This window comes from Panthera pardus, unplaced genomic scaffold (assembly GCF_024362965.1).
Source record: "Panthera pardus isolate Hobbes unplaced genomic scaffold, ASM2436296v1 HiC_scaffold_15, whole genome shotgun sequence".
NCBI classification, from domain to species: domain Eukaryota; kingdom Metazoa; phylum Chordata; class Mammalia; order Carnivora; family Felidae; genus Panthera; species Panthera pardus.
This window is the reverse complement of record NW_026526710.1, coordinates 67,718,760-67,740,424: the sequence shown is the minus strand read 5'-3', so window position 1 is coordinate 67,740,424 and position 21,665 is coordinate 67,718,760. Positions and strand designations below refer to the sequence as shown.

Genomic DNA, 21,665 nt, shown 5'->3' with positions numbered 1-21,665 from the left:
GTTCATGACCTGACCCAAAATCAAGAGTCGGATGCTTAATAGACTGAGCCACCTAGGCACCCCAAAACTATACATTTCTAAAAGAAAACACAGGAGGAAATATCTGTGACTTTTGGGTTAGGCAAAGAATTTTTACATAGACCACCAAAAGCATTATCCATAAAAGAAAAAAAAAAAACCCAAAACACAATGAAATACTACTACAAGGACACAAGAATGACTATAGTAAAATACACCAACTTATATTAACACGCAAAAAGCTATAATTTGTATATCATTATATATACATAATCATTATATCATTATACATATATTCTGCTCAAGAAAGTGTACCTAAAATAATGGAATAGATACCCTATAACAAAGAGAAGATATATCTTATCCAACCTAAAAGTATACCAAAGCAACTAGTATAAATGAATGATGAAGTAAACGTCCTAAAAAATTAAGACTTTTGATTTAAATTGAAAAAATTACTTTTTTCTCTTATTTTAGTTTGTAAAACTCTGAATTCTTATAATGATTATGTATGTGAATACTTTTATAATTTACTATAATTTAAAATAATTATTTTTTAATGTTAAAACTATGGCACTATGCCATATACCATTTCTGTATGAAAATTATAAATGCTAGATAAATACCTGGAGATGTTTCCTCTACTTTTTGGAAAAAATATTAGTATTGGAAACATTAAAGAAATTAAACAGAAAGAAAAAAAAAAAGAAACTGACAATACTAAATGTGAAGAGAATATGAAAGCCTAGAACCTTCATGCATTCTTGGTTAGAATACAAATGTTTATACTCACTTCAGAAAACTGTTTGGCAGTTTCTTAAAAGTTCAACTTAACATACAACCTAGCAGTTCCACTCTCTGTAATCTACCCAAGATAAACAAAAACATATATCTGCCCAATGAATTGCATGCAAATGTTCATAGCACCATTTTTCATAATAGCCAAAACATGGAAACGACCTTAATGCCTATAAAGAAGTTATCTTGAATCGTGTAACACATTATCATAGTTTTGTTTTCTCTGTACTTGGGGAACACTGTTAACTGCAGCTTTATTTTTATTATCTATTAAAAAACAACAAACAACAAAGTCGTTCTGTGAAAATTCCTGATATAATGAAGGTATTTAATAGCTAACTAACTCCCTGTGAAGACTCTCCATCTTTGGGCCATATTGCTAATTCAAAGTTTTTGTTTTTGTTCTTTTAAGAGTTCAATCTGCCAATTAAATTATTAGAAAAATATCCCAAACCTGTCCCTAACTTCTGAATTACATGCGATGGAATAGGGCACTGACGACTCTCACGGCTACAGTGATTCTCAGGTGAATACCGACGGATTATTAATCTTATTGTATGTGGCTTCCTTCCATCTTGGCATACTCTAAAAGTAAAGAGAAAGTGGAAACAAGGAATCAGAAAAGTATTACTTAAAGTTTTTCTTTTTTTTGAACCTAAGGGTATCACCGTTACAATTATAAACATAGTTGATAACTAGGCAGGAAGCAATACAAGTGTCTGAATAGTCACCAATATGCACCAAAGCTCTGAAATCTTAAATGTTAAGGCTCTCAGGCCTCACTCAGAATTGAGGGCAATCAGAAAAGAACAGAAATAAGATACAATTACGTAATTATAACAAGCCATTTTATAATTCAAATCCAAACATAACTAAAAGCAATAGATTAAAATCAGCAGGAAATTTAAGAAACTAAGAGAATCATTCACTGACAGAGGCAAATACATGAAAAATGACAGATTTTTTTTACACAGGAAAAAAGGATTACAAAAAGAAAAAAATTTTAATGAGATAATTTTGTCAAAAAGCACTCCCTGAAAAGATCCAAGGAGACAGTAATACCACCATTATATGGCAAATTAGAGTAATAACTTGAAAGACCAATTATATGCCACATTTAAGAAAATAAGTACACGTACATGCATCTTAAAAAGTGTTTCATTCAAATGGTCTTGGTTTTAGTGTTGAAAAGTTTTAATGAGATACAAAATTCACTTAAAAAGCAGAAAATCTAATTACTAGAATAAATGTCATTAAAAAATAATATTTTCCTTTTTATATGTATGGCAATGTATTAAAAATCACAAACACAAAATACAAATATTGTACATTGTTAAACATACTCAAATTGAATTCTGAACTAGAAAATTTGGATTTTTGTAAAAAATAATTTTTTCTCTTATTTTTCTTTCACAAGACTTGATTGTTGCCTTACTAAAATAATAAGATATCTTAAATGGTTCCTGTAAACACATTACTAGTTTAAATACCTTCCAGTTAAGTGTCTTCTACTAAGTCATTATTCAAAGAGTCTGACTTGGTTCCTATAACTAATTAAGACATATTAAGAAAAGGTCATATTCTAAGCAAGCTTAAACTAGTGCCCAGAGGACGGGTTAAAAATTATGTGATTTTAGAGGCATCTGGGTGGTTGAGTTGGTTGAGTATCTGACTTTGGCTCAGGTCATGATCCCACGGTTAGTGAGTTCAAGTCCCAAGTCGGGATGTGTGCTGACAGCTCGGCGCCTGGAGCGTGCTTTGGATTCTGTGTCTCCCTCACTCTCTGCCCCTTCCCCACTTGCGTGTGCTCGAGCTTGCTCTCTCTCTCTCTCTCTCAAAAATAAACATTAAAAAAAGTTATAAAAAAATTCTATGATTTTACACCTCTTACATAGCTATACCATTAGTTATCATATACTCTTCTAGAAAAAAAACACATTCACACAAACACAATTATTTTTTTGCCCTTCACATAGATGGTATCATATCTCAGTCACTGAAATAAGGGGTCATGGTGTAGAGGGAGTGGCAAGCAGAGATAAGGAGAAACGGTTCACAGTTTCTCAGTAATTCACAGTAATTTTTTTTTTAAGTTTATGTTATTTTGAAAGAGACAGGGAGAAAACATGGGGGGGCGGGGCAGGGAGAGAGAGAGAGAATCCCAAGCAGGCTTTGCACTCCACACTGAACCCAATGCAGGGCTCAATCTCACAACGGTAAGATCATAACCAGAGTCAAAATCAAAAGTCAGACATTTAATCAGCTGAGCCACCCATAGGTGGTAATTACAGGTTTAAAGCATCTAGTCTCATTTCTGGGCTGATTCTTCTGGGCTGTAAAATTTCTGTGGCTTCTCTACCTGCAGAACTCTTGCCAATGGCCCGGCATTTCACAGCAGTCCTCCGTTTAGCTGGAGCAAAGTGGATGACCCAGTTTCAGCAGCATACTCACAGGCCCAGCCTGAGTTATATCACCGGAGCTGGGTCATTCAGCCAGCCACAGCCCAGGCAGCAAACCATGCGCTCTGGCTCTGCTCAAGACATGAGAACCACACAGCAGGTGACAGCAAAGCTGTAGGAAATTTTCCCTCATCAGTTTACTGACACTTACAGTCATCTAAAACCTTTCTCTCCAGTCATAGTTACAGTCATTACAGAAGCACAGATATCCAAAAGTGCTAGACCCCTAACACCTTACTTTGAGAAATCAAAGAAATGGGAGGCAAAGAGATCATACTCTTGTATGGAATACTGAGAAATAGATATATGATAGGAAAGGAGCATCAGAAACTCAACATCTTGTTCCATTTATGCTATGCTATTCGTACACTCCTAATCCCCCAGCTGACACTTTCATGTCCTTCCAGACCAGTGCCCCGCACACACCGCCCTCACTCTCCCTGCTCACGCATAGCCCCACTTAGCTATTCCTTTGTCTGACTCCATTTTCTTTCACACAGTCTGAGGCAAAGGAGATAGAAGCGTTCTTCTACTCTCTCCATCACTGTTCGTCTGAATAATTTCCTAACCTCAATCAATCACAAATTTGTAGGTGTAGAGATTCTAGATATCCATAAAACCCTCTTAGATAACCATGAGCAGCTTAAGATCCAAAGGATAATCACAATGTTACTAAAATTAAAACTAATGTAAACGGATTAAATTTAGTTGAGAGTATATGTCCCTATATTTGCAACAGTTTATAATGTAGAGAAATTCAATGATAAATGATCACTCTTTATACTGTTCGGTCTCTAGTTACTCTATAAATTCTAAGAACATCAAGTATACTTTCTATATACTTTACACAGAATATATAGGATGATATGGCAAAATGGAAAATCACCTGTTCAAAAGACTGGCAAGTAGTTCTTCAATCTTATTTTTAGCTTCAACTTCCGATGAACATTTTTTAAATGAATCCTCTTCACTAAAGGACTACCAAAGAAGCACAAATAGGGATTATTATAAACCCAAATAAGCAAGTCCAGTTATGAGCGTGGATGCCAAATATTCAGTACATTCTTTACTAATTTACCTCTGGTGCTCAGTTTGAGCCATTTAGTTTGCTTCTGTATGAGCTCTTTTTATCTGCAAGCTACTGTACTCCACTAGAAAGCTCACTGGAAGTCAAGAAAATTATAAAGCTCTACTACCTGGGGCGCCTGGGAGGCTCACTTGGTTAAGTGTCCGACTCTTGATTTCGACGCATGTCATGATCTCACGGTTCATGAATTTGAGCCGATTCGGGCTCTGCACTGACAGCACAGAGCCTGCTTGGGATTCTCCATCTCCCCTCCCCTGCTCATGCGTGTGTACGTGTGTGTGCGCACGCATGCATGCTCTCTCTCCCTCTCTCTCATGATAAACAACCACAAAAAGCTCTAGTACCAACTCCAACCTTTATTCTATGATTATGATTACAGTAAAGCCCTTAATCTCCTACCACTTGAATTTGAGTTCAACCTTGGACATGTTACTTAACCTTTCTAAAGTACATTATCCTTACCAATTTTTTTGTAATGTTTATTTTTGAGAGATAATTGTAATTATTTAGTAATAATTTACTGAGTAATTATTTTTCAGAGAGAGACAGTGCAAGCGGGGAAAGGGCAGAGAGGGAAGGAGACACAAATCCAAAGCAGGCTCCAGGCTCTGAGCTGCCAGCACAGAGTCCGACTCAGGGCTTGAACTCACTAACTGTGAGATCACGACCTGGGCCGAAGTTGAACACCTAACTGACTGAGCTACCCAGGCGCCCCCAGTATCCTCATCTTAAAAAAAGAATGAGATGGGGCGCCTGGGTGGCTCAGTCGGTTAAGCAGCCGACTTCGGCTCAGGTCATGATCTCGCGGTCCGTGAGTTCGAGCCCCGCGTCGGGTTCTGTGCTGACAGCTCAGAGCCTGGAGCCTGTTTCAGATTCTGTGTCTCCCTCTCTCTGACCCTCCCCTGTTCATGCTCTGTCTCTCTCTGTCTCAAAAATAAATAAACATTAAAAAAAAAAAGAATGAGAGAGAGGAAAAGGTATGAACAAATAATAGCACTACCTACATCAAAGCTTTGTTGTAAAGATTAAATGGGCTAAGGTATGTAAAGCACTTAGTAAAGTGCCTGTCACATAGGAAAAAAAAATCAATCAATGTTAACTGGGTGATTATACCTGTCTCTATATTTCTTAAATCATTAGACTACTCAGAAAACAAGATTTCTTAAAAATTGAAATATTTTAGCTAATGTATACAATAAAGTCTGTTAAAAATTAAGTGGCATTTAATCAAGGTAGCTAACTTGAGGCTGAAATACTAATTCTTAGATTCAATTTAAAAATATTTACTAATCTAATAAATTAGACTTCTCATAGGAAAGTGATCATGTACTCAACCTAGTAAGCAAATTAGAATAGTAAGAACATAGTACTAAAACCAGAAATCTTTATCTCAAATAATGTGCCAACAATTACAATAAATATCATTATCACATACCTGAGGTGGTCCTGAGGGTGTCACAGGAGAGTTATCCTCTCCAAAACTGAGCTTCTGAATACGCTGTGCAACTGAAATTCCTAATTCCTTTTCTAGTATTTTGGATGAAAAGGTTTGGAGATCATGCACACTTCTGATACCCAGAGCTTCAAGACGTTTGGTAGTTTTATAGCCAATACCTAGGCAAAAAAGAAATACACACAGTGTTATAGTAGCTTTTCTCCTTAAAATAAAGCTAATTCAAGTATATATAATACACATCTTTCAATACCATCAAACACATCTTTCAATACCATAATGAATATTGTGCTAGGATTAAATTTTATTGAAAACTAGGCTGTCCTTCTTCTATTCAGGGTCTCTTAAATGAACCACTTCCAAAACCTAACAACCCTAGTACAACATAATGAATATGGAGATAACCAAGAAATGCTGTCTTGATAAAATGAAGTATTTACCACCTGTTATATAACATTTTGGAAGTATTCAAGAGTCATGGTTATTATTTATGCAAAGAAAGACTGTCACTAAATAAAATTAATTAGCATGTGCTTACTAGCTAATCTTACTCCTGCATATATCACACATTTATCCACAAGTCGTATTTGCCAATATTTACTTGCCCAAATACAAGAGCCATAAAGCAAATAAACAAAAAAATCTACTCATTGGCAAAACTCCTAGCAAAAGTTGTTGCACTAACAGTCATAGTTTATCACCTTACCTGAGATGCTCAGGTAATTTAGTGCCCCTTTATTTCTCTTTTTTTAAATATTTATTTATTTATTGGGGGGGGGGGGGGAAGGACAGCATGCCAGAGAGAGTGTAAGTGGGGGAAGGGCAGAGACAGAAGGAGACAGGGAGAGAGCTGTCAGCTGGAAGTCTGAAGTAGGGTCTATCCCACAAACTGCGAGATCATGACCTGAGCTGAAATTCAGACGCTTAACCGACTTAGCCATCCAAGTACCCCTCTCTCAATTAAAAAAAAGAAAAATTAATTCTACAGTCTTCTGATTTCCCTGCACAGTAAAAGAAGTAAATCAAAGCCAACTGGTATGGAGGGGAAATTATTAAAGTGGAGTAACAGGAGGGCGCCTGGGTGGCTCAGTCGGTTAAGCGTCCGACTTCAGCTCAGGTCACGATCTCACAGTCCGTGAGTTCGAGCCCTGCGTTGGGCTCTGGGCTGATAGCTCGGAGCCTGGAGCCTGCTTCCGATTTTGTGTCTCCCTCTCTCTCTGCCCCTCCCCCGTTCATGCTCTGTCTCTCTCTGTCTCAAAAATAAATAAAAACGTTAAAAAAAAAAATTTAAAGTGGAGTAACAGATATGTTCACAGCTGAAATAAAAGAGGGCTGGCAATTTGGCAATAAGGAAGAGAAAGCCTGTAAAAAAAGAAACAAATCCAAGAACTCAAAAAATAAAGCCAACTAATAACGTTATTTATGACTGTATCAGTATAGTCCTTAATTTATTACAACCTGACATAGTTAACTGTTGCAGACTCAGAAAACTGCAAGCTATATGAATGAACAAAAACGTTTGTAATCATACATACATGGATTAAAAACAGGAAGTTATGACATCTGAAGGTTCAGTTGTCCTAAAAATTCATTTCCGCAGAATTCTATTATAACATCTTATTCCCCAGCAATGCCATAGAAATGAAGTTTAACACATCCCTTATTAATGGTCTATAAAAACATAAGTATTTGATCTTCAAAGACAGAAATTTGCCCCATGCCCTGAATACGTCACTAACCGCCTCAAGAAAATTAGTTTCTTCATCTTTAAAATAAGAACTTGGTAGGGGCGCCTGGGTGGCTCAGTCAGTTGAGCGTCCGACTTCGGCTCAGGTCATGATCTCACGGTTAGTGGGCTCGCCTGCGTCGGGCTCTGTGCTGACGGCTTGGAGCCTGGAGCCTGCCTCGGATTCTGTGTCTCCCTCTCTCTCTGCCCCTCCCCTGCTCATGCTCTGTCTGTCGCTGTCTCTCAACAATAAATAAATGTTAAAAAAAAAAAAAAAAGTTTTTTAAAACAAGAACTTGGCCTAAATGCTTTGCAAGGTCCCTTGTAGCCCTAATATTTTCTATATAATCCCAAAGCAGAGTTAGTAAAAGACCGATGCCCCTCTCCAAATGCAGTGTACAGTATAAGAATATGAAGCAGGGACTGGAAATAAAGGACCACGTTTCCAGGTTGTAACTTTCATGATCATATTCAAACTATACTAAAATAAAAGTAGGTGAAACTAGAAAAGCACTTTCCTAGATTTCCTAATCCAGATTCCCTCCAGAGAACATTAGGGTTTTGGGTTTCCTCCAAGAGCCAAGGATACAGGCTCTAAGAATTAATTACATGTATCTACAATTTTGAAAATTAAAGAAATGCAATTAATGTATACTTTTCAAATATGTATGTCTTACCAGGCATTTCCTTTACATGGTTCAAGCTCTGAATGAGAACTTGAGAACTTTCAGGTAGTAAGACTGTTTGTTGATTTGGTTTAAAAACACCAGAAACTAATTTTGCCAATAATTTATTAGAAGCCACTCCAGCACAGCCAGTGAGACCCAGTTGATTATACATGGCTTCCCGCATCTCTGCTGCAATCTGAGATCCAACAAGGAGTCTGACGTGCAAGATGTCATGCAGGTTTACATCTATAAAAACAGCCAATGTCATTACAAGTCACTACAAAAAAATCTTAATTTTCTTCTTTAGAAATGAGTTTTAAAAAGGCACAGGGCTTAACCTACATCCAATCTCCTCCCCCACAACACCACCATACTGCCGGCCATTTAACTCATCTGTTTTGTTCTTCACAGGAATTCTGTAAAGTAAATAACTACCAGAAGTGAATTCCAAGTGACTGCGATAGTGAATGCATCTTGGAAGTGCTTAACGATTAACAAATGTTTTTTTAATTGTTTATTTTTGAGACACAGAGAGAGAAAGTGCAGAAAGGGCAGAGAGAGAGGGAGACAGAGGAAATGAACGGGCTCTGTGCTGACAGCGGAGAGCCTGATGCAGGGCTTGAACTCATGAGATCATGACCTGAACCAAGTCAGACGCTTAACCGACTGAGCCACCCAGGCACCCCATCAGTAGGAATTTTCTATGAGAGATCAAGTTTCTTAATCTGTTAATCATTAAGGGGTGCCTGGGTGGCTCGGTCAGTTAAGCGATCGACTTCAGCTCAGGTCATGATCTCACGGTCTGTGAGTTCGAGCCCCGTGTCGGGCTCTGTGCTGACAGCTCAGAGCCTGGAGCCTGCTTCCGATTCTGTGTCTCCCTCTCTCTCTCTGCCCCTCCCCTGCTCACACTCTCTCTCTCAAAAATGAATAAACATTAAAAAAAATTCCTACTGATATTAGTAAAACTTTTACTCATTTTTAACTGTAAGCAAGCATAAAAGTAAAAGTATTACATTAATAAGAGAGCTAAGATTACAGCTTTAAAGACCTAAATCAAAACATTACACACAGTAACTAGATGTGCTACTGAAAACAATTCTGAATGTGTACATAGTTTGAGAGACCTTTTATGAAAAGTGTAGGGAAATTATACAGAAACAAATTTTCTTGGGGGTGAAAATGGTATTAGAATTATATGAGACAGTCCTTATTCTCAGCAGTATTTACAGATGAAGTGTCACGACACCTGCAATTTACTTTTAAATGGCTCATCAATCAACCATCAATCAATAAAGGGGGAGCAAGATAAAGTAAAGGTAGCAAAACAGCACTGAGTGTACCTATAAGGAATGGTATAATACGTGTTCTCACAGTACTATTCTGTCAACTTTTCTGTAGGTTAGGAAAAATTTTTTAACAAAATCTTAAAGGAAGGATTCATGAAGAATTAAATTTTCTTTTTAGGATATAAAGCCTAGCTCTCTGTAATATGTACTAACAAATACTGAATTTACTTTAAAAATTATTCTATTCAGTCTTTATAAGTGACAACAGAGCACAGGTACAAAAGACACATGAAAAGCTTCGTGTTCTCTTCTAGAAGAGAACTATAGCTCTACCTCCTTTTCTTTACTATCAGAGAGGCAGGGAACTAGAGGACACACATGCTGAGATATAGGGGCAAGAAGGTCAGGGCAAATCTACAAATGCAGAGAAGTGTGTCTTCCATGTGGCATGATACAGAAGTCACCAGCAGAGTTACAATATTCATTGGGGCTTACTGAAGCTTATTTTCAAATGTAAATATCTCTGGAAACACCATCAGTCATTCACACTTTAATATGTGAAGGAGATGGACCATTCTGCTTTCTTGCTAACAGCTGGCAAAGATTATCGAACTGACTGAATATGAGCTTGCAAAAGATGGCAGGTAGGCCTGGACAAGCTTCCATGGGGGTTAAATCAGGAAGTCAAAGAGCAACATGAGTGTCTTGATGCCTGGGGGAATAGAAGGAACAAGCAAAAAGACAAATTTAGTTTACCTCAAAATTTGCTTAAAGACAGTTTTAGGAGAATAAAAAATATACTATCAAGGCAGTTCTTATAACTGAAAAAGGTATGGCTCTTAAAAACAGTAACACACAAACTGTGTCAGAGAAATGAAAAGTGCACGGACCACTGAGCTACAAGATCACCAAAATCTCATTTTCTGCCTTCTTAACATGGAACACCTAATTTTAATCATTTTAGACAGACCACTGAAATTTGGCTATACCTCCAACAAAAGACATAAAATTTTCAGAAAGATAAAGTCCATTCATTAAGCTCAGTGAATTCAGTGAACACTAAGAAATGTAGGCACTTTTAGTCACTAAAGAAAGAATTGACTTACATTGGTCATTATATACATGACCGCACACAGTCAGCGCTGAAAGTTGATCACTTTGAAGCTGCTGTCGTCTCTTCTCAACCATCTCTGTTAGATCCACAAAGTTTTCATCAAATCCCAGTCTCTCAACAACTGGACTAAATTCTTCCAACAACTCTAAATTGAAATAATAGTGGTGCACAGATGTTAACTAAGGCCATAACTAAAATAGATGTAACTATTTTATGCTTAAAAATACATCACGTATGTTAAAGATTTCACCCTTCCACAATATCTTTTAAAAAGTCCTCAGTTAACTGGGAGTTTTTTCTGTACCACATTTTTTTTTTTTAACATTTATTTATTTTTGAGACAGAGAGACACAGAGCATGAACGGGGGCGGGGCAGAGAGAGAGGGAGACACAGACTCGGAAGCAGGCTCCAGGCTCTGAGCCATCAGCCCAGAGCCCGACGCGGGGCTCGAACTCACAGACCGCGAGATCGTGACCTGAGCTGAAGTCAGACGCCCAACCGACTGAGCCACCCAGGCGCCCCGCGTACCACATTTTGAGTAAAGGCATTATTTTCCAACAAAGTAAGTCCAAAATGACATTCCCTGGGCAGATGCTCACAGCACTAGATTTAGCTCAATCTCCTATACCTAAAATTTCTATACCTGTAGTACATTAAATATTAATGCTTATCGTTCATTATGATCTTGAAACAGTGGGTCAAAAGAATAAATTACAGTCAGCCTAGGAAACCAGAAACAAGTAATAATATATTCCACTATATTTTCCACAAGAGTTTTAAAAAGACAAAATTTAAAACTTCCAATTATTACTGAATCAAAAAGAAAAGTCACTTAATTTTCAAAATATACTACAATGTAAGATTTTGACCAGTCATCCCCCAGCTTTTTCCTCAAGGGTAGATATGGACCATGACTTACATGTATTTGAATGTCCACCACCTAGCAAATACCCTGTCCTTAAGTCAAATGCTTGCTAAACTGAAGTGAACCAAGATGTGAAATAAATTCAAAAGGACAATTAATTCTTTTTAGGATTAAAACTAATAGCTCTGTAATCACTGAGAAGAATTTTCACTTCTCTCTGAATCTCTACTGATACCAGTAGGATGGCAGAATACAAATTACCAGCCTCTTCTTATTTAAAAATGCATAAGCAGGACACCCGGGTGGCTCAATCAGTTAAGCATCTAAAGTCAGCTCAGGTCATGATCTCACAGTTCATGAGTTTGAGCCCCTCGGTGGGCTCTGTGCTGACAGCTTAGAGCCTGGAGCCTGCTTCAGATTCTGTGTCTCGCTCTCTCTCTGCCACTCCCCTGCTCGCTCGCTCGCTCTCAAAAATAAATACACATTAAAAAAAAATTTAAATGCATAGGTTCTCAAAGTCCTATAATATGAAAGCTCAGAAATAAAAGTACTATGTCATTCCAGACAGATCGCTTTTTTACATAAATACTAAAAATACCTCTATTTTATTGATGCCGACTTGATAATATCATGAGAAAACAATTAATAAAGATAATGTGACCCAGTGACCATCAAAAATCACTTCCACTCTACCTAGGGAAAACTATTTATCTGTCCTGAGACTGACAATGTTTTTGATCACATAAAAGGATTCTTTTGCATTTCATACATCAATTTCTGCAATTTTTTCGAAAGTATATATACTACATAAGAAAACTAAAGGACAAGGTTTTAAATACTAAGCAGAAAAGCAAATTAAACACAGGATCATGCACAAAGCTGATGAATCACTGAATTGATTGATTATATGGGTTCTATTATTAGGTCACAGGGATAAATCACTTATCCCATTTCTGAAGTTAATAGTTTTTTGCTGGCAACTTCATAAATAAGATGCATTTACTAAACACGTAAGGCCAAAGACAGGAGTTTGTAATTAGAGAAAAAACTATCTAGACAAAAACGTATACATATTTTAGAAAAATATGAAACAATAAGATACGTCATAAATAGGTCAGGGATAAATTCAGCATAGGACTATTAAGCTATGTTCCTACTTCAACTCAAAAAATACTATGAGAAAAATTAACAAAATTACTTTTTATTAATGCACAAATCATGCTTAGAATTTTTTTTTAAGTTTATTTATCTTGAGACAGAGAGCGCACACACAAGGAAGGGACAGAGAGAAGGAGAGACAGAATCCCAAGTAGGCTCCATGCTGACAGCACAGAGCTGAGGTGCGGATGGATCTCATGAATCATGACATCGTGACCTGAGCTGAAATCAAGAGTTGGACGCGCAACCAACTGAGCCACCCAGGTGTCCCCAGAATATTTGTTATTATATTATGCATTTTTTTAAAAGATCTTATTTGTAAGTAATCTCTACACCCAACATGGGGCTTTAACTCACAAATCTGAGATCAAGGGTCGCCTGCTCCACTGACTGAGCCAGCCAGGTGCCCCAATGTTAGTGCATGTCTAATTCTCTCAAGATACTTGATAAATTAAGAATCAGTATAAAAAGTCAGACTTACCTACTAAATTTCCAGTATGACATTTTAATTATGAAAAAGATGAAAAATACAGTGGCATAAAAGTAATAAGGGAAAGACCGATAAGTCTGACACCATAAATAAATTTTAAAAGGTAAAATGCAAATTGGAAATATATTTATAATACATGGGTATCAAAGAGCTAATTTCTTTAACTTCCAAAAAATGATATAGGCCAATTAGAAGAAAAAGAGCAATCCAAATGAAAATCAGGCCCTATAGGTTATTCACAGAAAATATATGTATAAATGACCAAAATATGAAAAGACGTTCAAACTTAGTCACAGAAAAATTCAAATCAAAACAATGACTATTTTTTTCACCTATCAGGCAAAATCTTTACAGTTTGAGAGTATGTAACATCCATGTATACTAGCAATGTGCTAGGAAAACCTCAAGTGCAACATTCAGCAGTGTTCCAAATTTTAAGTGCAACTTACCTTTGATCTAGAAATTTACCTCTAAGAACTTACGCTATGGGTATCTCCATAAAAGTATGACAGAATTTCTATATGAAAATGTCTCCTGAAGCATATATTAGGAAGAGCAGAAAGTTAGTTAACAGCCTAATAATCTATCACTATCAGGAAACCATGTACTTTATCTTCCAAAATAAGAAATTTTTTGAATGATAGGAGGTGCTATTAATAACAGGACAATAAGAATAAAGTGGGACATACTGTCTTCATATCCCTAAAGGACAGGTTAAGTAAGTACGGAACAAAATACAATGAAGTACTGCACAGGTATTGAAAAGAATGAGGAAGAGTTACATGAAGAGGCACAACTGAAGGCGTAACCTCTTCTGTGTACACTAAAAATTATCTTAATATTCATATACACACAATTTTGCGTAGATGTACAAGTGACATTTTTGGAGTACAGTCTTGTCTTTTCTGCTTAGCTATCCTTTCTTCCCCCTTTCTCCCATTTCACCACTGCCACTTCCTCTCCAGAAGTTAACTAAGTTAAAAACCTAGTATATATCCTCTTGTTTCCCTCATTTCCTGTTTATATATAGACACACATACCTTTTACTCAACAAGGAGTATCTCTCGGAATCAAATAGTATACCACCAATGCATTCTTTTTAACGACTATATAATATTCCATCATAGAGAAGTCTTAGTTTCTATTGCCATTCTCATCCTGATGAGCATTTGTTTTTGTTCCATATTTTTACCAATTACAAAGCATGCTACCATATTTTGTACATATGTTCTCATGATTTTATTTCTATTGGATAAATTGCCAGAAGTAATATCACAGGGTTAAAAAACATAGTATCTTTAATTTGAAAAAACATTTCTGTATTTCTTCTTTAAAAGCTGTACTACTTTATGTTTCTACTTTTTCTCACATTCTTTATTTTTTGCAAGTATGATGGACATAAAATAATCTTACTAATTCAAATTTCCTGAGCCACTAATGAATTTGAGTATTCTTTTTTCACATAATTGTGGACATTGGGTTTGTTCTTTTTGTCAATTGCCTATTCGTATCTTTCGTCCATTTTTCTGAAGTATCTTTTCCTTGTATATTTGTAAGGGCTTTTGGATATTATACTTAACACATTCATCTGAAAACTGCTACAATTAAAAACAAGCAAAAACAACAGCAGAAAAGATAAACAGCTGGTTCTTATACACTTTTAAATTCCATATATTTGCGATATGCCAGTACAAATATATTTCACAGTTCCTATAATTTACTAAAACTCTAAGATTCAAACCCAAACCTTAGTATGGAGGAATTTGCCTATATTGTAGTATTTAGTGTATATATATATATATATATATATATATATATATTCCAAGAAAAAATTAATAAGATACCCATTATTTTTGCTAATAGTTCTTAACAAATCAGTGTTTAATTATGTTAATCAAACATTCAGAAGCCTCTCCCAACTATTAGCACATTAGAGTACAGCATATGCATAATTCATTTAAACTTGGTTTTAAATTTAAAATAAAAAATATTTGAGGGGCACCTGGGTGGCTCAGTCGATTAAATATCTGACTCTTAATCTTGGCTCAGGTTATGATCTCACTGATCGTGAGTTCAAGCCTCGCATCAGGCTCTGCACTGACGGTACAGAGCCTGCTTGGGATTCCGTCTCTCTCTACCCCTCCCTTGCTTGTGCACTTGCTCGCGTGCTCTCTCTCTCTCAAAATAAATAATTTAATTAAAACTTAAAAAAAAATTTTACTTTCTTTGGTATATCTTTCCATTTTCTCATTTCCAAATTTTGCTTTACATTTTTTCTTGCATTTTTATAAACACCAATCACGACAGACTCCAAATTTCTTACAACTATACATTTTCTGTCAAGATTACTCATAACATAAAGTCATCCTCTTCTATATTTTTTAAAGCAGGCAAGAGCCAAAATAAAAGTTATTAGCAAAAAAGAAAGTGATTTATGGCATTTTATGTATTAACAGATTCATATAGTGAACGGGCATCCCATATACAAATTAATGCTGAAAGTGTACTGCCCATAATCTGTACCTGTAACCTTATATGACATCTCTCTGTAACGTGTCAAGTCTTCTCCATTAACTAATACCAGCTGTGGACATTTTTCTTTTGCATCTCTGACAGTCATAAGTTTCTTAATTCCAAGTTTCCTGGCTTCATAGTTGCAGGTAACCACCAAATATTTCTGTTGAACCCCTATAAAAAGTAAATATTTTATGAGAAAACTGAACAGGATTAAAGAAAATCTTAATATATTATTTACTAATTCCATAATTTTAAATTGTAAAGCAATCTATTCCGATTAAAATGAAAAAGTGCTATTCAGTTAACAAGTATAGCCTTGGGGCGCCTGGGTGGCTCAGTCAGTTAAGTGTCCGACTTCAGCTCAGGTCATGATCTCATGATCCGTGAGTTCGAGCCCCGTGTCAGCTCTGTGCTGACACCTCAGAGCCTGGTGCCCGTTTCAGATTCTGTGTCTCCCTCTCTCTCTGCGCCTCCCCTGTTCATGCTCTCTCTCTGTCTCAAAAATAAATAAACGTTAAAAAAAAATTTGTTTTTAAGTATAGCCTCCATTCACCAAGGTTCTATAAATAAAATTAACAAAAAATATCATAAATCAGTATATTCTCAGGGCACCTGGGTGGCTCAGTCAGTTAAGCATCTGAGTCTTGATTTCAGCTCAGGTTATAATCTCAAGAATCGTGACATCAAGCCCCGCATTGGACTCTGTGCTAAAAGCACAGAGCCTGCTTGGGATTCTCTCTCCCTCTCTCTCTGCACCTACCCTGCTCTCTTCTCTCTCTCTCGAAATAAACATTTAAAAACTAAAAGTAAATCAGTATATTGTCTGGAGTCTTCAGCAAAAAGATAGAAACAAAATCCTCCTAGGGATTTTTTTTCAGACAATATGAAACCAGATTAATTTATACTGAATTAACTCTTTATATAGGTCTAGGCTATGTTTCACCAAAAAATAAAGCAGATGAAAATAACTGAGTACAATTAATCACTGGTTTCTGCTAGAAAAACTTTCCGATGACTATAAAGCAATGTTCTATTATAAGTGCCAACCTACAACAAGCATGAAGGATCTCCTCCCAATAAATGTTGCAATTACTAAACTGTTCCCCAGAGTAATTTGCAGAAAAGATAAGGCACTGAGGCATCATTAATGGGACCCCTCCTTATCAAAAATGACTAAATTATGACCATCTACAGACTACACAAATTCTCATTTACTAGTGGTGGCTTAAGATTGCTGAAATTACTTTTCTCTTTACACAAGTTGACCATTTGTTTACCACTGTAAAAGTAGTGTTCATTAAAACACAAACATGTAGAAGAAAAAAAAGATTATGTCCACTCCACCAACGTAAGACATTTGTTTCTAAAACTTTGATATTATAAACAAGGCAAAGAAACATTATTTCATATAAAGATTTGTGACATATCCAATTATATACTCCACAATAGAAGCTCTGGGTCAAAAGTAGTGATTTAAGATTCATCAGTGAGCTATATAAAAATCAGACTGGTAAGTTCCTTAACTTAAAAAGTAGTCTCCTAATACAGCATTAAATTATATGGACTCACTACTACTATATGTTACCAGCCCAAGTTAAATAGTCACATATTTGTTGAATATAACTGAAAGACTACTTTCCGTTTCTCCCAGAAACTTTCAGCATCACATTTCTCACTTCCAGATAATCATTCATCCCTGTGTCTTAATTATACTATATTTTATTAAGCATTACCTACACAGCATCTTATGTTACACTGCTACTAATTAGAAATGACTTTAGCAGAAAATTTTATAGCTCCTAATCCTAATTCCTTGACACCCTAAGAATGAATGATGAATCCCTCAGGATTAAAAATCCTAGACTGATATTGGTACACCAAAAACTAGTCATCCCTTTGTTCTTCTTTAGTAAATCAAGTAGGCTAGGTTGAATTGGGATTTATCAAACACAACCTAGGCACAAGAGGTTAGCAGCTGGTGAACCAGAATTGTTCTTTACGCTTATACTAAAAGATAAATTCTTACTACATGCATAAAAGAAATTTTAGGAAATTTAAATGACTTTTCCAACTTAAGACATACATGTAATAGAAATGCTAAAACAAGCGAACATATACAAGTAAACCCTCCACATAAAATCCCTCTTTGCCTTTTATTTAAAAAGATACCTGCATTTTTAGGAAAAATTTACACTCTATATGCCTCAGTATTTAGGGTTCTGTTCAAAATCCAACTATTTTGTCATGTTACACAGTTCAAGAGTCAAAATCAAAAGGTGGTTGGATAGGTGAAAATGTCATTAGAATGTAATAAGACATTTTTTAATTTTAACCACTGAGAAAAAGACTAATAGCTTATGGTCTTTCTGTTTATGTGTTCAGTTGGCTATATACACTACTTGTGTAAAATTCATCATTTTCATCATTAAATGAGGTTTATAAATTTTACGCCTACTAGAGAAGCCAAGTTTACTGCCTATGAAGTACCTTAAGAACTGCTTCCAAAATCTTTAATATGGTTAATAAATCAGAATATAATCAACATAGTTAATACTCTTATACAAAATGAAAATATTATCAATGTCCAGAATTACCTAAAGGTTTACCCTTCAGTTCCGGATTTGATATCATTTCTACTTGTGCATAAAAGCAATCCAGATCCACATGCACTATGACTCTGGATGAAGAACCTCCTTCTGGCACCACTTGACCATGAACCAATGCACAATATGCAAAGAAATAGAAAAATATATTCAGGCTGCTTATCATCTCTGAGCAATTGGCAGTCCCTTAAGACATGGTAACTGAGAAGGAAGAATGAAGAATGATTTTAAGTTTCTTCCTAGATTTATGTGTCAAAGCATCTAAAAATTACCGACACGAGAGAAACTCCATCTATAGGAGGGTCTTCAGTCCTGTGTACTTAGTATTTCTTTGTGCACTGTATTTTTCTCAGGCTAGAAATAACTTTTGAGGGGGGAAAATCGATAATGGAAGATGAAAGAGGTAATCCTATCACCTGGAAATTTATAATAAAGTTTAGATTAAACCGCAAGGGATTTAATTAATGCTGATTTCAACCAACTTAAAAATTATCCTAAGTGGCATGTTCTTAAAAAAAAAAAAAAAAAAAAAAGAATCGTTAAATACAAAAGGGCAGAATCCAGACCTATGGGTTCCAGTAGACTTTATCTGGCACCCATATGAGGGCAGGATTATCTAGTTCAATGCTGAATCCCCAGTATCTAGGACAGGGCCTGGCATATAACAGACTACCAATAAATACTCGCTAAATTAAAAGAATGAGTAAATATTTCTTGAATTTGAAGAAGTAGCTCAGGTCATGGAGTGCGGAGGGGGATGAGAGAGGAGATTCCGGCTCTTAACCAATTAAAAACGAGGCAGGCTAAGTGCAATGTGGTATTCTGATCTGGATACTGGAACAGAAAACTAAGTGGAAAAAACTGGCAAACCCTGTAGAGCGTTTGTACTTAACAGTATTATGCCAGTGTTCACTTCTCAGTTTTGACATATGTACATTAGATATCAACATAAGTGACATAAGATATTAACAGTAGGGAAAGCCGCTTCTGCAACTTCTGAGTCTAAAATTAATTCCAAAAATTAAAAGTCAAACGGGGGCGCAGAAGGGGGCAAGGAAGAGCCTTGGCCTCAGGCCCCGGGGTTGGGCAGTACAAGGTAGAGCCCTTATATTTCCAGAGGCCGAAAGCGGGTCCTCGAAGAGATGGCCACTGCAGATGTGCCTCGTTTTCGGTGCCGAGCCAAGCTACAGCCCCAACCTCCGCCAAGTGGGCGACAAGGTTCTCTACTTCTGCAACCTTACTCAGCCCCGGCGCCTCTTCGGCTATTTGAGGGATCACAAATGCACCCTGGAATAACAAACTGATTCGCCGACCCCGTCCTTAGCTGTAAACAGCAGGTAACGAAGGGCAGCTCTCTCTACCAAGCCGTGAAAACGAAAGGAACAGAGCGAGGCAGGGACTGTCGCGCCCCAACGGCCGCCGCCGCCTCCCCTGGCCTCCGCCCGCCCCGCCCTTCTCATTTACACCAAGGGACGCCGCCGGGCTCCTCAAGCACCGGCGCATCGCGCGAGCAGCCTGCCTCCCCCGCCTCCGCCCGGTCCATGGCCTTAGCCGCGTCCTCCTCCTCGTCGCGGCCGGCTTCCTCCTCCGGCTCCACCCCCAGCTTCTCCATCCTGCCGCGGCCAACGACAGCGCAGTTTCCGGCCGCTTCCGCCCCGTCTCCTGGGAAACCAGGGGCCGACCGCCCCCAGTCGCTTCGGCCTTGGCGCCTGCGCGGCCCGGGCCGACCAGCCAGTTGCCCGGAGGAACGCGCGGCCTGGGAATCGTTTGGTCCCACGTGCTGAGGTTGCTTCTCGCCCGGTTGAGGCCGGAAGTGAGGGATTACCGTCACAAACAGCTCTTTTTTTTTTTTTTCTTGAGGTCTTCGGAGTTAGTCCCACGCCACAAATTTTAACTTTTTTTATCTTAACTGGGGCCAGCCTGTTCTCTCGATAACTGTCACAAGCAAAACTGGTAACACTTAAGACACTGAACGATTCGTGGTGATGGGGGGTAAGAGAAAGGGTGGGAATTATGGTAAGACCAAGGGGGCCGTGTGAACTGACATGATTAGCAAGTATGTTAAATATTGTTGCATTTTGTTCGTTGTTTGATTCAAAGACACTGACAAATTGGATCTCTGAATTCTTAATCATCTAAAGGGTATAGGATCGTGATATATGAAGTTTTGGAATCAGATAAAATTTCCAAACCAGAGCCTCCAAACTTGCTAATTTTCTGACTTTGGGCAGGCTGCATAACTCCTCTGAGCTTCGGTTTCTCCACTGTTGGGGGGGACCGTTGCCTTGAGTGTCTAGAGATTAAATAAGTGAATGAAAACATATAGTTTAGTATTCCAATGTATGTAAAACACCTGACACACAGAGGGTGCTCAATAAATGATAGTCGTCTTTGCTTTCTGTTAAGACGCTTGTGTGCCTCTGCGTGTGTGTGTGTGTGTTTGTGTTTTCCATAAGAGGAAATTTGGAAATTTTTATGTGTGTACGTACATATTTATACATATATTTACAAACACATTTTGCCTTTTTCTTAAAGAGAATTTCGCTCTTACAAGTGAACCTTGACACTTGTCAAGGATGTGTGAACTTGCAAACCTTTTAAAGGACATGCTGATGCATCCTTAAAGAAAGAATAACGGGCAGAACTGGGGTTCAGTGGTTTGAAGACCAAGTCTTCCTCTTTGGGTATTTTACCCTTAGACATCTGGACCAGTTCTCTAAAACTCTCCAGTGTAGGATCTAAAATATTTAGAGCTATGCTGCTTTCTTTGTGAATACCGTTTTATAACTGTAGATAAAGAGCTTTTCAATTAAGTGCCTCTTCGGCCCTTAAGTGCCTCTTGGGCTATCATCAGGGGTCCAATTACTTACAGACAACAAAGGTATTTTTTTTTTAATTCCCCCATATTGAGAATGATACAAACCCCTGAAATGCCATGGCAGATTAAAATAACTCCTTTTTAACAGCTCTAGGCTCAGTAACACTCAACAGCTTAAGCAAAAGTGAGCCAGCTTTGAAAAACAACACACACAATCAAGCCCTATCTGGTTAGTTACATTTATTTCCCTGTAATTGTCAAACTGAAGAGGGGCTTTTAATTTAGTAGAATAGATAAATGGAACCTCAAAAACCCTCAGGGAGCACGCAGGGCTGGTGCTTTTTTTTTTTAACTTTTTAAAATTTATTTACTTTTTAATTTTTAAAAAAAATTTTTTTAATGTTTATTCATTTTTGAGACAGAGAGAGACAGAGCATGAATGGGGGAAGGTCAGAGAGAGAGGGAGACACAGAATCTGAAACAGGCTCCAGGCTCTGAGCTGTCAGCACAGAGCCCGACGCGGGGCTCCAACTCACGGACCGTGAGATCATGACCTGAGCCGAAGTCGGCCGCTTAACCAACTGAGCCACCCAGGAGCCCCAAC

The 21,665-nt window shown here is 37.4% G+C and overlaps 1 protein-coding gene across 6 annotated transcripts in view; it reads right to left on the bottom strand.

The window, feature by feature from the left end:
• POLI (DNA polymerase iota) overlaps positions 1-19,992 on the bottom strand; it is a 46,128-nt gene extending 26,136 nt beyond the window's left edge. For 2 of the 6 annotated variants that reach the window (XM_053902738.1, XM_053902737.1), the window contains exons 1-8: positions 19,708-19,992; positions 18,235-18,345; positions 15,647-15,811; positions 10,602-10,754; positions 8,219-8,455; positions 5,798-5,976; positions 4,162-4,253; positions 1,271-1,401 (exon numbers count right to left, since the gene is read on the bottom strand). In XM_053902738.1, coding sequence (XP_053758713.1) covers positions 1,271-1,401; positions 4,162-4,253; positions 5,798-5,976; positions 8,219-8,455; positions 10,602-10,754; positions 15,647-15,811; positions 18,235-18,345; positions 19,708-19,855 — 1,216 coding nt within the window. In that variant the 5' untranslated portion in view covers positions 19,856-19,992. Of the gene's footprint in view, positions 1-1,270; positions 1,402-4,161; positions 4,254-5,797; positions 5,977-8,218; positions 8,456-10,601; positions 10,755-13,591; positions 15,812-18,234; positions 18,346-19,707 lie in introns of those variants that run through there. The other 4 variants (XM_019464018.2, XM_019464019.2, XM_053902736.1 and 1 more) reach the window with 4 other exon arrangements.
• Between the last annotated feature and the right edge of the window lie 1,673 nt (positions 19,993-21,665).